Raw genomic sequence first — 19,953 nt, forward strand, 5'->3', positions numbered from 1 at the left:
AAGAACAACATCTGGAACACATGAACAACATCTGGAACACAAGTACAACATCTGGAACACAAGAACGACATCTGGAACACAAGTACAACATGTGGAACACAAGAACAACATCTGGAACACAAGTACAACATCTGGAACACAAGAACAACATATAGAACACAAGAACAACATCTGGAACACAAGAACAACATCTGGAACACAAGAACAACATCTGGAACACAAGAACAACATCTGGAACACAAGTACAACATCTGGAACACAAGAACAACATCTGGAACACAAGTACAACATCTGGAACACAAGTAGAACATCTGGAACACAAGTAGAACATCTGGAACACAAGAACAACATCTGGAACACAAGAACAACATCTGGAACACAAGTACAACATCTGGAACACAAGAACAACATCTGGAACACAAGAACAACATCTGGAACACAAGTACAACATCTGGAACACAAGAACAACATCTGGAACACAAGTACAACATCTGGAACACAAGAACAACATCTGGAACACAAGTACAACATCTGGAACACAAGAACAACATCTGGAACACAATAACAACATCTGGAACACAAGTACAACATCTGGAACACAAGAACAAACATCTGGAACACAAGTACAACATCTGGAACACAAGAACAACATCTGGAACACAAGTACAACATCTGGAACACAAGAATGACATCTGGAACACAAGTACAACATCTGGAACACTAGAACAACATCTGGAACACAAGTAAAACATCTGGAACACAAGAACGACATCTGGAACACAAGAACAACATCTGGATCACAGCATCAGATTTCAGCCTTCCTCGACCCAGAAGCTTACTCATTTCACAAGCTTGGTCAAATTGGAAAGTTTCAAGATTAATGTTAAAAGTAGAAAGTGTGTCTTCCTCCCAAACCCCAACGCAATGGTTCAGTAGCAGACGGACCTTTAGTCCTTCTACAGAAGCAGAACAGGCTAAAGTCTCTGCATCCGATTCTACATTTGTAATCATGAGGAACCGAATGCGATTTATTCGGATAATGTTGTACTAAAAGATCTCTGAGAAAAGACTGATTTCAGCCTTTAAGATCTTTGTAAATCAGCAGAAGAACTCATTTTAATGCACCGTCAACTAGACTATACTTATGATACATTTCACATTAGTAAATGTCTGAACACTAAAAGTTTGTAATCCACACCCAACCTGTTGGTTCAGGCCCAGATTATTTCATTATTCCACCAGGTTTGAGAGAGTCGGGCGCTGCGCTGCGTTAGATAAATGAACTGTGCGAGTAGGTGTGTAAAAAAAAAAAGAAAACTAAATCCACAAGAGGCTCTGGTGAAGAAAGCCTCACACACACATTTACACATCAGTGTCAACTTGGGGTTTAATGTCATCTGACCTACAGCCTCCCATAAACTGTATATGAACACTTATATTTACGTACATGTTCATTTGCATATAAAGTGGCGAATGAGCTCAAGCGGTCCCTCGAAGGTGTGAACAGATTCTTCTGATTGACATGTCCAGTTTGTATTTTTCTTTGTCTCCACGTGTCCTTGTGTCCTCTCCTGTCGACCTCTTCCTTGATCTCACGGATCTTCTTAAGCTTACGGGTGAAACGTGGCTTGTCATTGTTTTAGACACGTCTCGTTCTCGAAGGTTGTTACGTGGCGTATGATGTCATCGAGTTCTTATCTTCAGCTGCACGGGTACCAAACGATCGCCATCTTTTATGACCGTGTAGCAGTGGTTGAAGATATTTGGCTCATCCCTGGATAAAGTTTGCTCTGTTAGAGACTCGATATGTGATTGAATATGGAGCCAAGAGAAGATGGCTGCACCAAAACTGTGACGGCGTACTGTAACTATAAGTCCGGATCAGGACTGTAGCACTTATTGTCTCATCATGAAGTATTTAGCGCTCTGCTGATTGACCTGTAGATTAGATAGCCGTCTCTCCCCGACAGGCAGCCCATTATCTAATAACACCATCAGTAGGACAATAGAGCCGGGGGGGCAAAGGAAGAGTTTTCTCTCAGCTCAGGTTGCATCACTCTGTGGAAACTGAATCCCAGAGAGCAGAGGACCGTCGTCCGCCGGCCGTTTTAGGACCAGGACCTGGAGGGAAATCAGCTTTTTCCCCCTTTTGTAGTGTGTATATATTTTTCAAAGTCTGATTTAAACTGTATTCAGGTCTCAACTATCTGTTACCTTGGCCTGTTTTCATCTCCATCATCACCCCAATAATTACTTTACAGCACCGGGGCAGTTACATTGAATTGGATTTTATGTATTATTTCTGTAATGCATGAATATCTCCACTCCATCCAGCTGAGTCTTTGCTTCGGTGCTGGAACCATCAGAAACCTGGTGGAACAGACACCACACTGATCCATGCATATATGACTTTTATTCAAGCTTTCTGTCCACATCAGACCTTCATCAGAGTACACACGGCAGAACCAATCAGCAACCAGCAGTGACGTCACCTGTTGGTTTTATGAACGGCCGTATGAATCCTCCAGTTCAGATTCTGTCCGTCACCATCTTGCTAGTTCGGAGCGGTTTGGAGCAGGAAGTGACCATATTTGGACGAGCTGGGGGAGGAGCCAGCGGTGGATCTGACCGATCTGATCGGAAACCTGACGATACTACGTCCCGCCCACCGATAGCTGTAACCTGACTGCACCACAGGCCTGTCAATCAAACAGACACGCCCCCAAAAACAGGTCTTCTTGAATCTTCTTTTCTAATGAATGAGGGATTATTTTCAGATGGACCTCCAGAAAACTAAGAAGAAGGAGTGACTTTAGCTAACAACACCGAGATAACTGATGGACACATTTTATTCACTTTGGATTTGATGAGAGAAGTTGAATGGGAGTCTATGGAGCCGGAGGCTTTTTGGAGCCGACCTCTAGTGGCACTCGCTGGTATTGCAGCTGAAGGCACTTCTGGATCAGAACCATTTACAGACCCGGAAGCTACGAACACTTTTATATCCAGTCTTCGGTCACAACACAGGACAGGCAGGTAGAAAATAACCAAGCTCCACCTCCTGGGAAATGTAAGTTTCCCAATTTTATTTATAATTTTTTTCAATTACTTTTATGCCAAACTAAACTGAAATGCAGCTAATATTGAGATGTTGAATCTGATATTTCATAAAACTACTTCCATTGTGTTTTACTTTTGTTCTTTTTACTGGAAACATTGGACTTGGATCATGAAACTCAGTCAACAACAATGTTAGCAGGACTGTACAAAGCGGTGCTTTGAGCTGAAGGCAACATCATCATTAACATGCACATAATGATAGAGCTAAAATGCTAAAGATTAGCAGGATTATTTTACCCATGTTTACCATCTCAGTTTAGCATTTTATCAAACAAGAAAGTCTGAACCAGATCTTAGTTCAATCTGGATCGAAGTGGTGAAACAACCAAAAGACCCTGCAGTTACATTAATGTTGCTCAAAAGGCTAAAAAAATATACATTTTACGAAAAAGTACCACCTCTGTAGCTCTACAGTTATTTTTTTTGGCCTTTTTTAGCTCCTAATTTTGGCTCCAGTGACTCATTTCCTTTTGGACTTAGCGAGCAACTTTTGGACACCAACAGTGGGATCAGCAGTGGGATGATCATGTTGGTCTTTACTTGCTGGATGTGGAAGTGATTAAATTAGAATATAAGACACAACTACTTCAATTCAATTCAATTCAACTTTATTTATATAGCGCCAAATCACAATACAGGTTATTTCATTGCACTTAACACATTAAAGTCTTTACAGCAAGACTTTACAATATTATACAGAGAAACCCAACAATTCAACAATTCAACAATTCAACAATTCAACAATTCAACAATTCAACAATTCAACAATTCAACAATTCCCACATAAGCTAGGAGGGAAAAAAAACCTCCTCTTTAAGGGAGAAAAACCTCCAACAGAGGGAAGAAAAACTCCCTTTAACAGGAAGAAACCTCCGACAGAACCAGGATCAGAGGTGGAGAACATCTGTTAACAGAACCAGGATCAGAGGTGGGAGGAGCATCTGTTAACAAAACCAGGATCAGAGGTGGGAGGAGCATCTGTTAACAGAACCAGTATCAGAGGTGGGCGGAGCATCTGTTAACAGAACCAGGATCAGAGGTGGGTGGAGCATCTGTTAATAGAACCAGAACCAGGATCAGAGGTGGAGAACATCTGTTAACAGAACCAGGATCAGAGGTGGGCGGAGCATCTGTTAACAGAACCAGGATCAGAGGTGGGCGGAGCATCTGTTAACAGAACCAGGAACAGAGGTGGGCGGCCATCTGCCTCGACCGGTTGGGGTGAGAGGAGAGCAGAGAGAGAAAAGGACAGCATAGAGACACAAGAGAAGAACTGTTGGTGGAGATGACAAGCGCACTTAATAACATTATTACAGTGTTTCATTAACAGCTTTTCTTTTATTCTCCTCGAGTGGCAAAACCTGCCACTGATTTAAACACGTTTCAGTTTGATGAAAAATGATGCTTAGATGAAAATGATGCTAATAGTAAAGTTTCTATCTCTCTTCCTCTGCTATTTAGACCATAAACATGCTACATAAAGTTTACATATAATAACAGGCACTTTCTCTTTTGTTTCTTTTTATGCATGCAGCTGCAAAAACTTCACTGCACACAGAAATGTCTTGTGAAATTGAAAACACATTTGGCATGACACTAAAAATTTTCTATTTTCAACTACAGGTTTCACATAGAGAAATTAAATGAACTTATTCTGCTCCTGGAGTCTTTTGTTTGGAGAAACATCTGGTTCCTGTGTGGACGAGGTTTGAGATGGAGTTTGATCTCACGAGTCCTCGTCTTGACGTGTCCGTGCAGCGTCGCCTCCACCAGGAGTAGGTTTCTCTGGCAGGAGGATCGGATGAGAGAATCAGGAAACCAGATCCTGCTCGACGATTATCCGAGGTGTTTGTTCTACAGCTCACCTGCATCACGTCCTGGGCCAGCCAAACGAGATGCTGATGTTTCCATGGCTGTGTTGTTTACAGTGAGAGGTGTGAAAGGCTGCGAGGCCACAAACACAACTGAGGTGGGATGTTAGCAAATATATATGTATAGAAAAGTGTCTCTTTTTATTGTAAAACAAATACTGGGGTATCACTGTATGACCCATTAAAACCTCCTGAGATGGTCTACCTGAAGTCACATTAGAGGATGTGAAGTAACCTGCAGTCAATGTTTCATTTTAAGTCACAAAGCCCCGCCCACTTTACCTCCATTATATTGAGTAGAATAATCACTTTAGCTAAGATCACAGACTGGTAGGAAAACTCTTAGCATAGCTTCCAGCCGAGCTCCACCAAAATGGAAAAACACCTAAAAAAAAAAACAATGTACAAGTTAATGTCCTTGTTAATTATCAATCAACCAATTCATTTAAAGAGCAGAATCACTGAGCAACATGGTGCCAAGAAACTTTACAGTTAGAAAGAATAAACAGACCAGAACGCACAGCAGGCAAATATAATAAAGTTAAAGAAAGACATTAAAACTTCAGTGTTAACTTACAGAACATACAGCAGTGAATAAAATTACAGAATAAAAAAACACATTAAAACATCAATGTTAAAGAAATGGTAAATGGAAGGCAAGAGTGGGATATAAATACATGGAGGGACAAAGAGAGAAAGAGGATGTGCTCAATGCATCATGGGAGGTCGACCAGCAGCCTATAGGCCTGAAAGGTTCAGGGTCCAAACCATAACATGTATCAAAGAGGAACGTTTTCAGCCTGACCTTAAAAATAGAGAGGGAGTCTACTTCCTGAACCCAAAGTGGGAGCAGGTTCAGGACGGGCCTGAAAGATAGAAGCTCTGCCTCCTGTTATCATTTTGGAAACTTGGAAACCACAAACAGGTCTGTTCTCTCACAATAGGTCCTGTGAGCTGCGGAAGATATGATGGAGCTTGGTCATTACGAAAGGACAATGAATTGAACTTCATTTCTTCATATCACAGTGGGTCATGAAAGAGAAACTATGAATGTTAAACTGTTATTGTTGCTCTTGTGTTTGTGTTGTTGTTGCTGTGGTGTCGGTCTGTTGTTGTTTGTGGTGTCGGCCTGTTGTTGTTTGTGCTGGCTGCGGGTCGTCACTACGATGACTGACTCACTGGTACAACATTTATAAGTGCGTCTCACCGAGTCCCGGACCTTCAGCGGAGCTCCGCCGGCTCACGGCCGCTCGAGCGTCTCCGGTGTGTTCGCGATCGGCTGATGGGGATTCCGGTTTTTTCAGTCGGCTCCTCCCGGTTTAAAGCGCAGCAGGTGTGAGTGTGCTTCAGTCTGAGCAGCAGCAGCAGGAGGAGGATGGCCTCCAACACAGCCATCATGGGGAACCTCCCCAGCGGGGTCGGAATATGCACCACCATCCCCGACATCCTCTTCCTGCCAGAACTGGTAAGAAAGAGCAGATAAAAAGGTTTAAACGCACGACAGGAACTTCTGAAATCACTTTCAGCAGCATTTACGCGGTAAAAGCGTCTGAATTAGTTTTTAATATAATGAAACTATTTAAAGAGTTGAACTGTAAGACGTTATTTGGTTTAAAAAAATAAAATAATAAAAAGTACAAATTATCTTTAATTTTCTTGTTCTAGGTGATTTCAGTGTCTGTTATTATTTCTTGATTCTGGAGGGAAGAAACGCTGCTGCTCTGTTTTTCTGTTTAAATGCTGAAGGGATGAGATATTGAGATGAAATTAAATTGCGGTTATGTCTTTGTATGATGTGGCTCCCTGCGGTGTTTAGTGAACCATGTGTCACATCCTGCTGCTGGAGCCTGTCAGTCAAACATCAGTGATGTGTTCAGAGCATCAGAAAAACAAACTGTCACGACGATGGAGCTCAACTTGTTTATCGTTTTGGACATTTTCTGTCACTCTCAGCTTGACACCCGAACCGGACCTTTACACTTGACTTTTTTGGCCCAATGAAACTTACTTTGAATTTTTTGGACCCAAAAAGTGAGTTGATAATTAGTTGCTGATTTGTTAGGCTTAGTTAAACCAGATAATAGAAAGGTATCCGAGCTACGGTCAAACAGCTTCGTCGTACATCCCAGCTCTCACTCATTTTGTCTTACAAACATGATCACGATCAGCGGTCACACAACGGTGGGTACCAGCTTGCTAAATAAAGCCAGGTTTCCTGATCCAGCAGAATGTGTACGTTCACATGAAGATGCTGTTTCAGCATCTCCTCAGTCGCAAAGTCAAGTATACTGTCAGAAAATAACTGTATCCGAAAATTACAAAGAAGTTATAATCCAGACTGAAAGAAACAGTAGCTACAGCTCCCCAATACAGAAAGGAGAGCTGGCACAATAAAATAAAAATAATAACAATGATAATAATAATAATAATAATAAGATAAAATATTGCAGACTCTGTGAATACCTGGGCTAAATTATTAGATTAGAGCAGATATAAATATATATATTTTTGTAGGCTATTCCATTAAATTAATGTGTTGCTTATATTCTTATAGTAGTAGCCTATGCATGGCAATTTTAACCTTATTTTTTCTGTTAAACCAACCTGGGAGCAAATGAGAATTTCGGCATTTTTTTTTTTTTTCCCAGTGAAATAAGTCTTGGCACAAAAGTAACCTTAATCCATCACGTGGTTGCTGGACACTCAATTAATGATGCGCCAAAATTGTCCCAGGACACAGAGCACAGAGGCAGGTAGTGGAGCAAACAGGGAACTGAAGCATTGGTGAAATTACAAAGACCAGGCAGGGCAACACATCAGGGAAACGCTGACCAAGAAACAAAACACTATTAAAAGTAAAGCTCATACACTGAGAATCAAAAACTTATGATCCAGCAACCTAGAAGTGACAGACTGGTGGTCGATATTGTGAGTGGGTTGATTAGCAGAGGAGCAGATTGAGGAACCGGGAGAAGGTTCAGGGTGGACAAGCTCATTTTCATCCGAAATCAGGCCGAGTTTTCACGCATCAAAACCCAAATCTTGCAGTAAAATGCTCTCAATTGCTCACACTCACTATACCGAGTGTGCCGACACTCAACCACAGTTATTTTGGAACTGGCTAAAATTGAAAGGAAACTGAAAATGAATCAGCAATATTTCAACAAAATGCTAAGTATGTATAGTAAGCATGTCAGGAGTCAGACGTCACAGCCGCCAGAACCGACAGGATTCCTACAATGAGGCAGTGTGACGGAGGAGAGATTAGAAAGACAAACACAAACTGATATGAGAAACGCCATCATGCTGCCTATTTAACGTCAGCAGACATCACAGAGTGGAGGAATGCTGCAGGCGGCGTCACCTTAACTCGTGCGTTAACACACGACAAAAGCTGTCCCTGCATTCCAGTATCCATACTATCATATTATTTAGTATGTTCCAGTATTCATACTATCATATTATTTAGTATGTTCCAGTATCCATACTATCATATTATTTAGTATGTTCCAGTATTCATACTATTATATTATTTAGTATGTTCCAGTATCCATACTATCATATTATTTAGTATGTTCCAGTATTCATACTATCATATTATTTAGTATGTTCCAGTATCCATACTATCATATTATTTAGTATGTTCCAGTATTCATACTATTATATTATTTAGTATGTTCCAGTATCCATACTATCATATTATTTAGTATGTTCCAGTATTCATACTATCATATTATTTAGTATGTTCCAGTATCCATACTATCATATTATTTAGTATGTTCCAGTATCCATACTATCATATTATTTAGTATGTTCCAGTATTCATACTATCATATTATTTAGTATGTTCCAGTATCCATACTATCATATTATTTAGTATGTTCCAGTATTCATACTATCATATTATTTAGTATGTTCCAGTATCCATACTATCATATTATTTAGTATGTTCCAGTATTCATACTATCATATTATTTAGTATGTTTCAGTATTCATACTATCATATTATTTAGTATGTTCCAGTATTCATACTATCATATTATTTAGTATGTTCTATCAGTATTCATACTATCATATTATTTAGTATGTTTCAGTATTCATACTATCATATTATTTAGTATGTTCCAGTATTCATACTATCATATTATTTAGTATGTTCATACAGTATTCATACTATCATATTATTTAGTATGTTCCAGTATCCATACTATCATATTATTTAGTATGTTCCAGTATCCATACTATCATATTATTTAGTATGTTCCAGTATCCATACTATCATATTATTTAGTATGTTCCAGTATCCATACTATCATATTATTTAGTATGTTCCAGTATTCATACTATCATATTATTTAGTATGTTCCAGTATTCATACTATCATATTATTTAGTATGTTCCAGTATTCATACTATCATATTATTTAGTATGTTTCAGTATTCATACTATCATATTATTTAGTATCCAGTTCCAGTATTCATACTATCATATTATTTAGTATGTTCCAGTATTCATACTATCATATTATTTAGTATGTTTCAGTATTCATACTATCATATTATTTAGTATGTTCCAGTATCCATACTATCATATTATTTAGTATGTTCCAGTATTCATACTATCATATTATTTAGTATGTTCCAGTATCCATACTATCATATTATTTAGTATGTTCCAGTATTCATACTATCATATTATTTAGTATGTTCCAGTATCCATACTATCATATTATTTAGTATGTTCCAGTATTCATACTATCATATTATTTAGTATGCCAGAATAAGATTTTGTATGTCTCAATACTTCGTATGTTAGACGTAGGATGCCAAAAGTACCAGGATGTTCTACTACATCCGGTCGTATTTTACAGCCTGCAGGTCAGCATGCTACTAGCACTGTTCTGACCCACAATCCTTTGCGCAGCGGAAAATACGTCACATCGACTGAGCCGCCGGGCCGTTGGTGGCGCTGATGCTCCGCCCACGAAAGGAAGTAGAAAAAGAAAAGGACATTAAAAGGAAGTGGACTCGTTCCAAATCGCATCCTCTCTGCGTTCCGAATCACACACTATTTCTTTTTACTATTAGTACGGACTACAGCTTCCCTTAAAAAGTATCTACTGTTGCATGTAGTATGTTTACAATTTGGACATACCACTTCATCATAAAAATGTGTATTGAACCCACTTTGTCATGTCCATCGCAATCCTTCTTCTTCTTCTTCTTCTTCTTCTTCTTCTTCTTCTTCTTCTTCTTCTTCTTCTTCTTCTTCTTCTTCTTCTTCTTCTTCTTCTTCTTCTTCTTCTTCATGCTACCAGAGTACCTTCCGGCGTACTGCAAAATACGACCGGATGTAGTAGAACATCCTGGTACTTTTGGCATCCTACATCTAACATACTAAGTATCGGGACATACTAAATCTTTTTCTGAGGTACTTGTATGTTAGTTCACTTCCATGTGTAGAATGACAGGTCTGGACTCACGACACTCAGACAGCAGATCAGTTAAAAGGCTTCACTGATGATAATTAGAGCTGCAGTCCAGAGACGAAATCAGATTCACAGTCCAGAGATTCAAAACCAGAATAATCAGTCCAACCAGGCAAGAGGTGAAAATCCAAAAGACAAAATCACAGGTTTTACACAAGGAAAAATGCTGGTAGGAAGAGCTTGGAAACTACGATGAACTGGCAAAGACATGAGGGAAAGACACAGCTATATATAGATGGGGCGGGGCACAAAGATGGGAAACACGGGGACAGGAAGTGAAGGTGTCTGAAATGAGAAAGAGGTGATTATTTCAAAATAAAACAGGAAATGAGAAGAACATAAAACAGAAGTGAATACAAAGAATTTAGCAGACTTGCCGGGATGTGAATTTTCAGCATGATAATGTTGTTTCACATTTTGGGTCATAAATCTAAAGATGCTCTGTTTCATGGACACATTAAATACACTGATGGCTTGTCTGGTGGTGCTCAGTGAACAATGAACACTTTTGTGAGGACGTGTACATCTTGTGCTTGTATAATGATGCATTCTGCAACAGCTGATGTTTCCACGGCGGCTGCATCTGTAATAAAAGCAGTAGTAAGTGTAAATACTTGATTTGAGCTACAGCCACGGCGTGCGAGCAGGTGGAGTTCGACAGTGATGGGAGCAGGTGGAGGAGGGTTGAGCACCATGAATAATGCAGCCTGTCAATCATTAGAGGTGTAGAGTGAACGCAGACAGCAACACCCGGTGCTGCATGGCGAGCTGGAAATACAGCGTAAACGAAATCATGGTAATACAAGCTGGGGTCACATGTCAGTTCCTTAAACATGGGCTCTGTGATGGTCCAGGGACTAAACTCAAACCAACACGGTGTCATTTAGATGCAGCTGATTGTTCTCATTCTTCTCCAGAGTGGAAGCAAAATACAGTTTCTTTTTTCAGGATGAGATTAAAAGAGAACCTAAAAAAGATCAGACCAACACAACAGGACTAAAACATATTGAGCCACATCGTACGGAAACATCCGCATCTATTTTGAAACTCCAGTAATCACTGATGGGATACTTCAATCAAAAACCACAAACAAACAGTTAAAGCCTTTTAAAAGTTCTGTTTTATAACAGTTAAGTGAATACCTTTGGGTTTTTGACTGTTGCTCAGACAAAACATGATATTTAAAGATGTCACCTATTGCTTAACAATAATCAGTAGATGAATCATCATCAGCAGATGAATCCTGATGTAAAATCCCTGCAGTGAGTTTGCTTGTGTCTCTGACGTTGTGGCAGATCTTCGGCGGTCTGGTGTGGATCCTGGTGGCGTGCACGCTCGTTGTTCCCCAGAACCCTCAGGGCTGGGTGATGTTCGTCTCCGTCTTCTGCTTCGTCATGACGTTCATCTGGATGGTGATGTTCGCCTGCGGGGGGCATCACAACAAGGGCAACTGGGCAGCCGCAGTAAGTCCTCCACACATCTAGTTTTTACTATAAACTCACAAACTGTTGGATCTGAGACTCCAGATGGTTTCAGCCAGAGTTCATTTCTGCTCATCACTTTGTGGACGATCCAGTAGTTCTCAGATCTGTTTGTGAAAGTTCTCTTAATGTTACCTGAGTAAAAGTTCAGTGACATAATTGACAGACAGACAGACAGACAGACAGACAGACAGACAGGACATAAACATACATGGAGCTGCATGTCTCTGCTCTGCGCTTGTCATCTCCACCAACAGTTCTTCTCTTCTATCTTTAATGTGTTAAGTGCCATGAAATAACCTATGTTGTGATTTGGCGCTATATAAATAAAGTTGAATTGAATTGAATTGAATTGAAATGAATAAATGGTAAATTCACAAATAAGTGAGTATGTTTGAGTGAAGTACATGTTTGACCCAAAAGCAGAACTGAAGGCCGAGCAGTGAACAATAAGAACAGTTTGTTTGACTGTTTAAACTGGACAGACACTGAACAGCATCATTTGCAGTTTGAGCAGCTGGACAGTCTGATTTAGTTCGTGGTTGCTTATCTGTTATCAGCAGTAGTGAGCTTCTTTTGACATTACTATGATTTTACATTTTGTGTCTGATGGTTATGTTGCCTGAAGGTGGGTTTCTATCCACGTGTTTCATACATATTTTCAATTTGTGTATAAAAAAAACCTGTCAAAATGTTTTTTGTTAAAGTTTTCACACCTCGCTGACGTGGAAACAATGTCAATAAAAGCAAAATGAAATAGGATGCAATGAAAACTAATGAATAAATGATGATATATATGAAGCAGTGAGGAAACCGTAACATTTCTCATGTTAAGATATGAAACTAACATACAGTAAATGTCACATTTCCACCATGTTTTCCACATTATTTTCACCATTGAGGACACAGCATTTAAAGCTTTAACAGGGTTCTCTAACAGTGTGTTTGGGTGTGTTTTGACTCCATAGTGAGCCGGTAGATGTTGCAGTCACCATGTAACAGTCACTGACTTCACCAGTAAATGTTTCTCACGTCATGTTTCCCCGTTCTTCTCGCTCCTGTCAGGACTTTGCATATCACGGCATTGCTGCCTTCTTCTACCTCAGTGCTTCAGTGGTTTTGGCCAAAGTGACCCTGGAGATGAAAGATGTGGGCTCGTTGCAGAACTACCGGCTGGACATCTCTGCTGTGGTGAGTCAGGCTGTTAGTAGAAGTGATGTCTCCACGAAGCAGAGGCAGAAATCTATGTTTCTAAAACTAGTAGAGAAAAGAAGAGAAGTGTAGAAATAAATGCATCAACTTAAAATTGTATTTATTTTAAAGACTAATGATTGTTTTGAAGTTTTGTGTCCATTTGTTGGCATTTTGAGTCTTTAGTTCTTTTGTGTCTGTGCAGGAGTTATTTGACTGTTATATTAGTTTTGCATCTCGTTTAGTTGTTTTTATCGCTTTGCAGAAAACTGTCTTTTTGTAGTTGTTTTATGTCTATAGTACATTTAGATGTCGGTCATAGTCTTACATCTTTTTGTAGACACGTTGTCTCTGAGAGCTGTTTCAAGTCTCTTTATAGTTTTGCATCTCTTTGTTGTAGTGTTACTTCTCTTTGTTGTAGTGTTACGTCTCTTTGTTGTAGTGTTACTTCTCTTTGTTGTAGTGTTACGTCTCTTTGTTGTAGTGTTACATCTCTTTGTTGTAGTGTTACATCTCTTTGTTGTAGTGTTACGTCTCTTTGTTGTAGTGTTACATCTCTTTGTTGTAGTGTTACGTCTCTTTGTTGTAGTGTTACGTCTCTTTGTTGTAGTGTTACTTCTCTTTGTTGTAGTGTTACGTCTCTTTGTTGTAGTGTTACATCTCTTTGTTGTAGTGTTACGTCTCTTTGTTGTAGTGTTACGTCTCTTTGTTGTAGTGTTACATCTCTTTGTTGTAGTGTTACGTCTCTTTGTTGTAGTGTTACGTCTCTTTGTTGTAGTGTTACGTCTCTTTGTTGTAGTGTTACTTCTCTTTGTTGTAGTGTTGTTCTTTGTCGTAGTGTTACGTCTCTTTGTCGTAGTGTTACATCTCTTTGTTGTAGTGTTACGTCTCTTTGTTGTAGTGTTACGTCTCTTTGTTGTAGTGTTACGTCTCTTTGTTGTAGTGTTACGTCTCTTTGTTGTAGTGTTACTTCTCTTTGTTGTAGTGTTACGTCTCTTTGTTGTAGTGTTACATCTCTTTGTTGTAGTGTTACGTCTCTTTGTTGTAGTGTTACGTCTCTTTGTTGTAGTGTTACATCTCTTTGTTGTAGTGTTACATCTCTTTGTTGTAGTGTTACGTCTCTTTGTCGTAGTGTTACATCTCTTTGTTGTAGTGTTACATCTCTTTGTCGTAGTGTTACGTCTCTTTGTCGTAGTGTTACATCTCTTTGTCGTAGTGTTACATCTCTTTGTTGTAGTGTTACGTCTCTTTGTTGTAGTGTTACGTCTCTTTGTTGTAGTGTTACGTCTCTTTGTTGTAGTGTTACATCTCTTTGTTGTAGTGTTACATCTCTTTGTTGTAGTGTTACATATCTTTGTTGTAGTGTTACTTCTCTTTGTTGTAGTGTTACATATCTTTGTTGTAGTGTTACATCTCTTTGTTGTAGTGTTACGTCTCTTTGTTGTAGTGTTACGTCTCTTTGTCGTAGTGTTACATCTCTTTGTCGTAGTGTTACATCTCTTTGTTGTAGTGTTACATCTCTTTGTCGTAGTGTTACGTCTCTTTGTCGTAGTGTTACATCTCTTTGTCGTAGTGTTACATCTCTTTGTTGTAGTGTTACATCTCTTTGTTGTAGTGTTACGTCTCTTTGTTGTAGTGTTACATCTCTTTGTTGTAGTGTTACATATCTTTGTTGTAGTGTTACTTCTCTTTGTTGTAGTGTTACATATCTTTGTTGTAGTGTTACATCTCTTTGTTGTAGTGTTACTTCTCTTTGTTGTAGTGTTACATATCTTTGTTGTAGTGTTACATCTCTTTGTTGTAGTGTTACTTCTCTTTGTTGTAGTGTTACATATCTTTGTTGTAGTGTTACTTCTCTTTGTTGTAGTGTTACTTCTCTTTGTTGCAGTGTTACATCTCTTTGTTGTAGTTTTACATCTTCTTTGTGTTTTCAGGTTTTCTCGTACGTGGCGACTCTCCTCTACTTCATCCACACCATCCTGTCTGCCATTCGATGGAAATCTTTCTAGAACTTTCTTCCTGCAGAGCCTCGTGAGCGAAACCAAAACAGAACTGATTTTCATTCTTCAAGCTTGTACATAAAGCTGCAGCATGCTGACATGATGAGGAGGCTTGCGGTGATGGAGACTGTCAAGATTAAAGTTTTAGCCAATGGATCCTTTAAGTAAATGTATACTTTTAACATACAAATATTCCAACTAAAAGTCCTGCATAGAAATTTCTGCTTAAGTAACAGTACATAAGCATTAAAGTATCAAAAATAAAATTACTTATGTTGCAGAAAACTCTGTGACTTATAATTATAAATTACTTTACATACTTTACTAAACTAGAGGTCAAACCTCTGAAAAATGTCAGCAATTAGAGTGGTTGTGGGAAGGGAAAGAAGAAAAGTTCCATTTCACAAATCTGTTTTCAATTTTGGGATTTTATCATAAATCTTAGAGTTTTGTGATTTTTTTGGAGCATTTAAACAGTTATGGAAAATAAACCATCTGAGTAGTTTAGAGGCAAATGCAAGAAAATGGTGGAACTGCTGATTTTGTTTATAGTCAGAGCTCACAAAACAAAAAAAAGATGTTGTCTTTTACAGTCTTATATATACTATGTTTTAATGTAACATCATAATCTTAAAAGTAACCAGTAGCTAAAACTTTAATATAAATCTAATGTGGAAAAAAGTATAGAAATGGAAATACTTAAGTCATGTTAAAATTCTACTTAAGTGCAAAAGCTGTGTAAATGTACTTCGACTTCACTATATTTATAGCAGACAACAACTGAAGAATGACAGAAACCAACAAGCTCCACTAACCAGACAAATTATTTCAGGTCCAGGATTCAAAAAATAAAGTTCAGAATTAGTGAATCTGAGCTTCAGATTGGCTCCCACAATTCATTTTAACACGTCAGCTTCAGGTAGGTTTTCCATGAATCTTCATCTATCAAGTTCAGACACTTTACAGAACCAATAAATGGTCCTCAAACCGTTTCAAACTTACAGTATTTTAAACTTATTTTAGTCTCCTGGTCTGGACGATATTTATACTCCGCTAATCTGCCTCCTCTGAACATCGTGACCTCTGTACACTTTTTTTTAAATCATCTTTTTCCTTTAGTAAAATTCTTTTGGTTGCAATTCTTGTTTTACTGTCAGCTGATTAAAGAAAGCGTCTGCGTGTGGCTGCTTTTATATTTTTATAAATTTACCAACATTGTTAAATAGACATAAATCTAATGACTTGTTAATCCAAACAGGGAATTAAATCAGGATGTAAATGATGGTGTTTCTGGTTTCTTTTGTAATGTAAGTCTTTATAACTGTCAGCTTCATTTTTGTAATTTTTTTTTTTTAAACTACTGAAATGATTGAAAATGAATAAATGTGTTTGTTTTGAAACATTTGAAAAGCGTTTTCCGGTTCACTCTATTTAAGAAACAGACTTGACATTGTGGTGTGTGTCCGAGTCAGGTTTCAGCTGCACTTTGTTGTCATCATGGTAATTAGATTAAAAATAATTAGTAAAAAAAAACAGTGAAGAGTTTGATCGAACAATTACGATCCAATCAAGCTGAATATGAAGCCGATACGAATGTAGAAGGGATGGATGCAAAAACGCCATTCAGAAAAACAACAGAGTGCCTTTGTAAAATTCAGTTTTACTGAGACTGAGGGGAGGAAATTAAGTTCAGTGGCAATAATAAGTATTAAAAAAAGTGTTTTTATTGAAAACTCAGAATCAGGTTTCAGCTGCACTTCATCTCAGACGTTTCCAAAACTTACAACAAGTCAGCAGCATTTCTTTAAATATCTGAAGTTGTGAGGACATCCCACGGTTTACAAACATACATGTTATAGAGAAATAACTGTTAGCATGTGTAGCAGTGCAGCCTAAAGATGGTCATTTTGTCTGTCTGACATTTTGCTCCAGAGCAACATAACCACTGCTGCTCCTGAAGCGAACCGCTGCTCTCTAACTCTCAGATGGATTCCTGAACCTGCTTCATGTGCACAAGCAAATCCAGCCAAGGTCCGGCCCGCGGGGGGTTAAACTGGAGCCTCGGCTGCTGAGGGCATTTCAGCCCATGTTGTATGAACCCGGACCACTCGGCCTTTTGAACAACAAACAAAGACAACGAACAAAGACAACGAACAAAGACAGAATGACTGCAAATAGACTCAAAGTGACCACAACAATTCACAAACCGACCTCAGAGACACAAACAGACCATGAGAAGATGGAAAATGACCACAATAACACTCCAATCAACTACGGAGAGCTCAGATTGTGGTTGTGTGTGTGTGTGTATATATATATATATACACACAACCCACAACCTACTAATTGAAGCTAGCAGGAAATATTTTGCCATTTCAAATAATTAAACTCAATGATTTATTAACTTATGTGCTACAGCTTTTGTGAAACTGAGCCAAGACTTAATTAAATCAGGATACCTGGAAAATCCCAGTTTAAACCCTAATCTAGGTTTAGTGAAACGGGCCCCTGGTAATACACACACACACACACACACACACACACACACACACACACACACACACACACACACACACACACACACACACACACACACACACACACACACACACACACACACACACACACACACACACACACACACACACACACACACTCACTCACTCACTCACTCACTCACTCACTCACTCACTCACTCACTCACTCACACACACACACACACACACACACACACACACACACACACACACTCACTCACTCACTCACTCACTCACTCACTCACTCACTCACTCACTCACTCACTCACTCACTCACTCACACACTCACTCACACACACACACACACACACACACACACACACACACACACACACACACACACACACTCACTCACTCACTCACTCACTCACTCACTCACTCACTCACTCACTCACTCACTCACACACACACACACACACACACACACACACACACACACACACACACACACACACACACACACACACACACACACACACAGACGATCCTTCTCACCCTTTTCATAACTTTAAACCAACTCTCCACCTTCATACTGAATGATTTTTTTTGTTTTATTTCCTCAAAATAAAGTCGAGTCTGCACAATGCGACTGTGTCAACAAACTTGAGTCCCACAGGACCAGTAACACGAGTACATACACACGCGTGTGCACTTTGTGCAGCTGACTGGGCGGTGAGCGGGTCAGTGAACTGTAGCCGTGGTGGATAATTGATGAGAGAAGGCAGCAGGTGATAAGAGCAGAGCATCTCGTGAAACTGAAGATGAGTCTGACCGACACACATTCAACACAATCACAGGTAATAACATCTATCAAAAACACCTGCTGTCCATTTCACCTGTTTCTCCTGTTTGCGGATCTTCAACAGTCGTATCTGTCTTACACATCATATCAGGTCATAACAGATTAAAGTCATTCAGTACAGTGGTTCATTAATTCTGATGGTGATATTTGAAACTAGAGATCACACACGTCTTCACCCTTGTTATCAGTCAGCCTGGTTGAAGGAGAACAGCGGTCCCTCTGCTGTTTGGTGTCATGTTGTGCACCAAACTCAACACTGAGCATGGAAAGTAAATCAGAGATGTGTCCGAGAAAATCACAAAGAAGCTTACAGACGAGCACGTTAAAGGTAACGAGCAGGAGACCGTGTCCGAGCGGTTTCCTGTTCCAGCTGCAAACATCATGAACAAGTTAAATCGAAAGATCTCGAGGCTTTGTGCAGCGAAACGTGCTCACGGAGCTCCGTCTCAGGTCCTGGTTGGTTCCTCCAACAGGATGATGAGCCCAAACACAGGAAACAGGAACAGATCAGAACTAAACATCGGAAGTGATGATCTCAATCTCATCCAGCAACAAATCCTCAACAAAAGCCATCATTTCTAGTCGCCCCTGACAACAGCAGTTCGTGGTGTTTTCTGTGAGCAGCTGAACGGGGACAAACTGGGAAGTGCTTTGAGACCATTAAAGGATGATTTAAGTTCAAACGATTCACTCTTGGAGGATGAGAGCCATCATTTCCAGCAGTTGTTACGGTGCTCGTCTTAAAACTAAAAAAAAACCTTTTATGGTTTTGCTGAAACAACTGAAGCTGTTGATTTTCCTCAGATGAACTAAATCTGACTCCGAGCCAGAACTGATCAGAGTTGGACCTTACAAGCTGCCTGGTGTCTGACAGGTGCAGCTGCAGCCAGGTGCTAACATCTGGTGGAAATATGTAAAACAAATTTAAAAAAGGAAAGAGGAGGAAGTTACAGCAGAGAATTATTGGGCGTGTCGTCCTACGGCGCCCCAGAGAGGCCAAAGACAGAAACACAGCAGAAAACAGCCGATGCTACGATAATAACAATCACTCACTTTATAGTAGATAATAAATAGGATGCCATATGCCTGGTTCATGTTCCTCAATGTGGAGTTGTATCTGATGTAATGATGTGATCATGTTCACTAATAAATCCAACCTGCACAAAATAATACAAGTAGCTGTATTATCCTTTTTGGTGGCTCTAAATAAGCTCGTGTGCACAGTTTGATTCAATTAAATCGTGGCCACAAAATGTTTTCTCGTAGCCACGAGAAAAAAAAAGTTGTCTCTTAAAAGACAAAAAAAAAAAGGTTGTGTCCAAATACTTTTGTCCAGCGTAGTCACCAAAAATGACATTTTATAATGAAAGTAGTTTGCTGATAATGCTTCAACTTGAAATGGAGCGTACTTTACTGTTAGTTCATGTGGAGAATAAAGCTGTAATTTAAATTGATCATCACGG

At 39.3% G+C, this 19,953-nt stretch overlaps 1 protein-coding gene and 1 long non-coding RNA gene across 4 annotated transcripts; one reads left to right on the forward strand and one right to left on the reverse strand.

Moving 5' to 3' along the window:
* Positions 1-4,422: 4,422 nt before the first annotated feature.
* On the reverse strand, positions 4,423-10,808 carry LOC138634615 (uncharacterized). Of its 3 annotated transcripts, XR_011312002.1 has the most exons (4): positions 10,178-10,277; positions 6,199-6,453; positions 4,986-5,376; positions 4,423-4,905 (listed from the first exon to the last, which is right to left on the reverse strand). It is a non-coding gene; the product is annotated as an uncharacterized lncRNA (long non-coding RNA). The 3 variants fall into 3 exon arrangements; XR_011312001.1 differs by lacking the exon at positions 10,178-10,277 and adding an exon at positions 10,474-10,808 and having other exon boundaries at positions 4,986-6,453; XR_011312000.1 differs by having other exon boundaries at positions 4,986-6,453.
* Positions 6,367-16,553, forward strand: LOC138634613 (myelin and lymphocyte protein-like). Its single transcript, XM_069721648.1, has 4 exons — positions 6,367-6,456; positions 11,775-11,942; positions 13,026-13,151; positions 15,086-16,553. Exons 1-4 carry the CDS (start codon positions 6,367-6,369, stop codon positions 15,158-15,160), a joined length of 459 nt encoding a protein of 152 aa, XP_069577749.1. The 3' UTR covers positions 15,161-16,553.
* Positions 16,554-19,953: the final 3,400 nt, after the last annotated feature.

This window comes from Brachyistius frenatus, unplaced genomic scaffold (assembly GCF_029030835.1).
Source record: "Brachyistius frenatus isolate BFR_SWC_R1_liver_20210118 unplaced genomic scaffold, ASM2903083v1 Contig_269, whole genome shotgun sequence".
In the NCBI taxonomy this organism is placed as follows: Eukaryota; Metazoa; Chordata; class Actinopteri; family Embiotocidae; genus Brachyistius; species Brachyistius frenatus.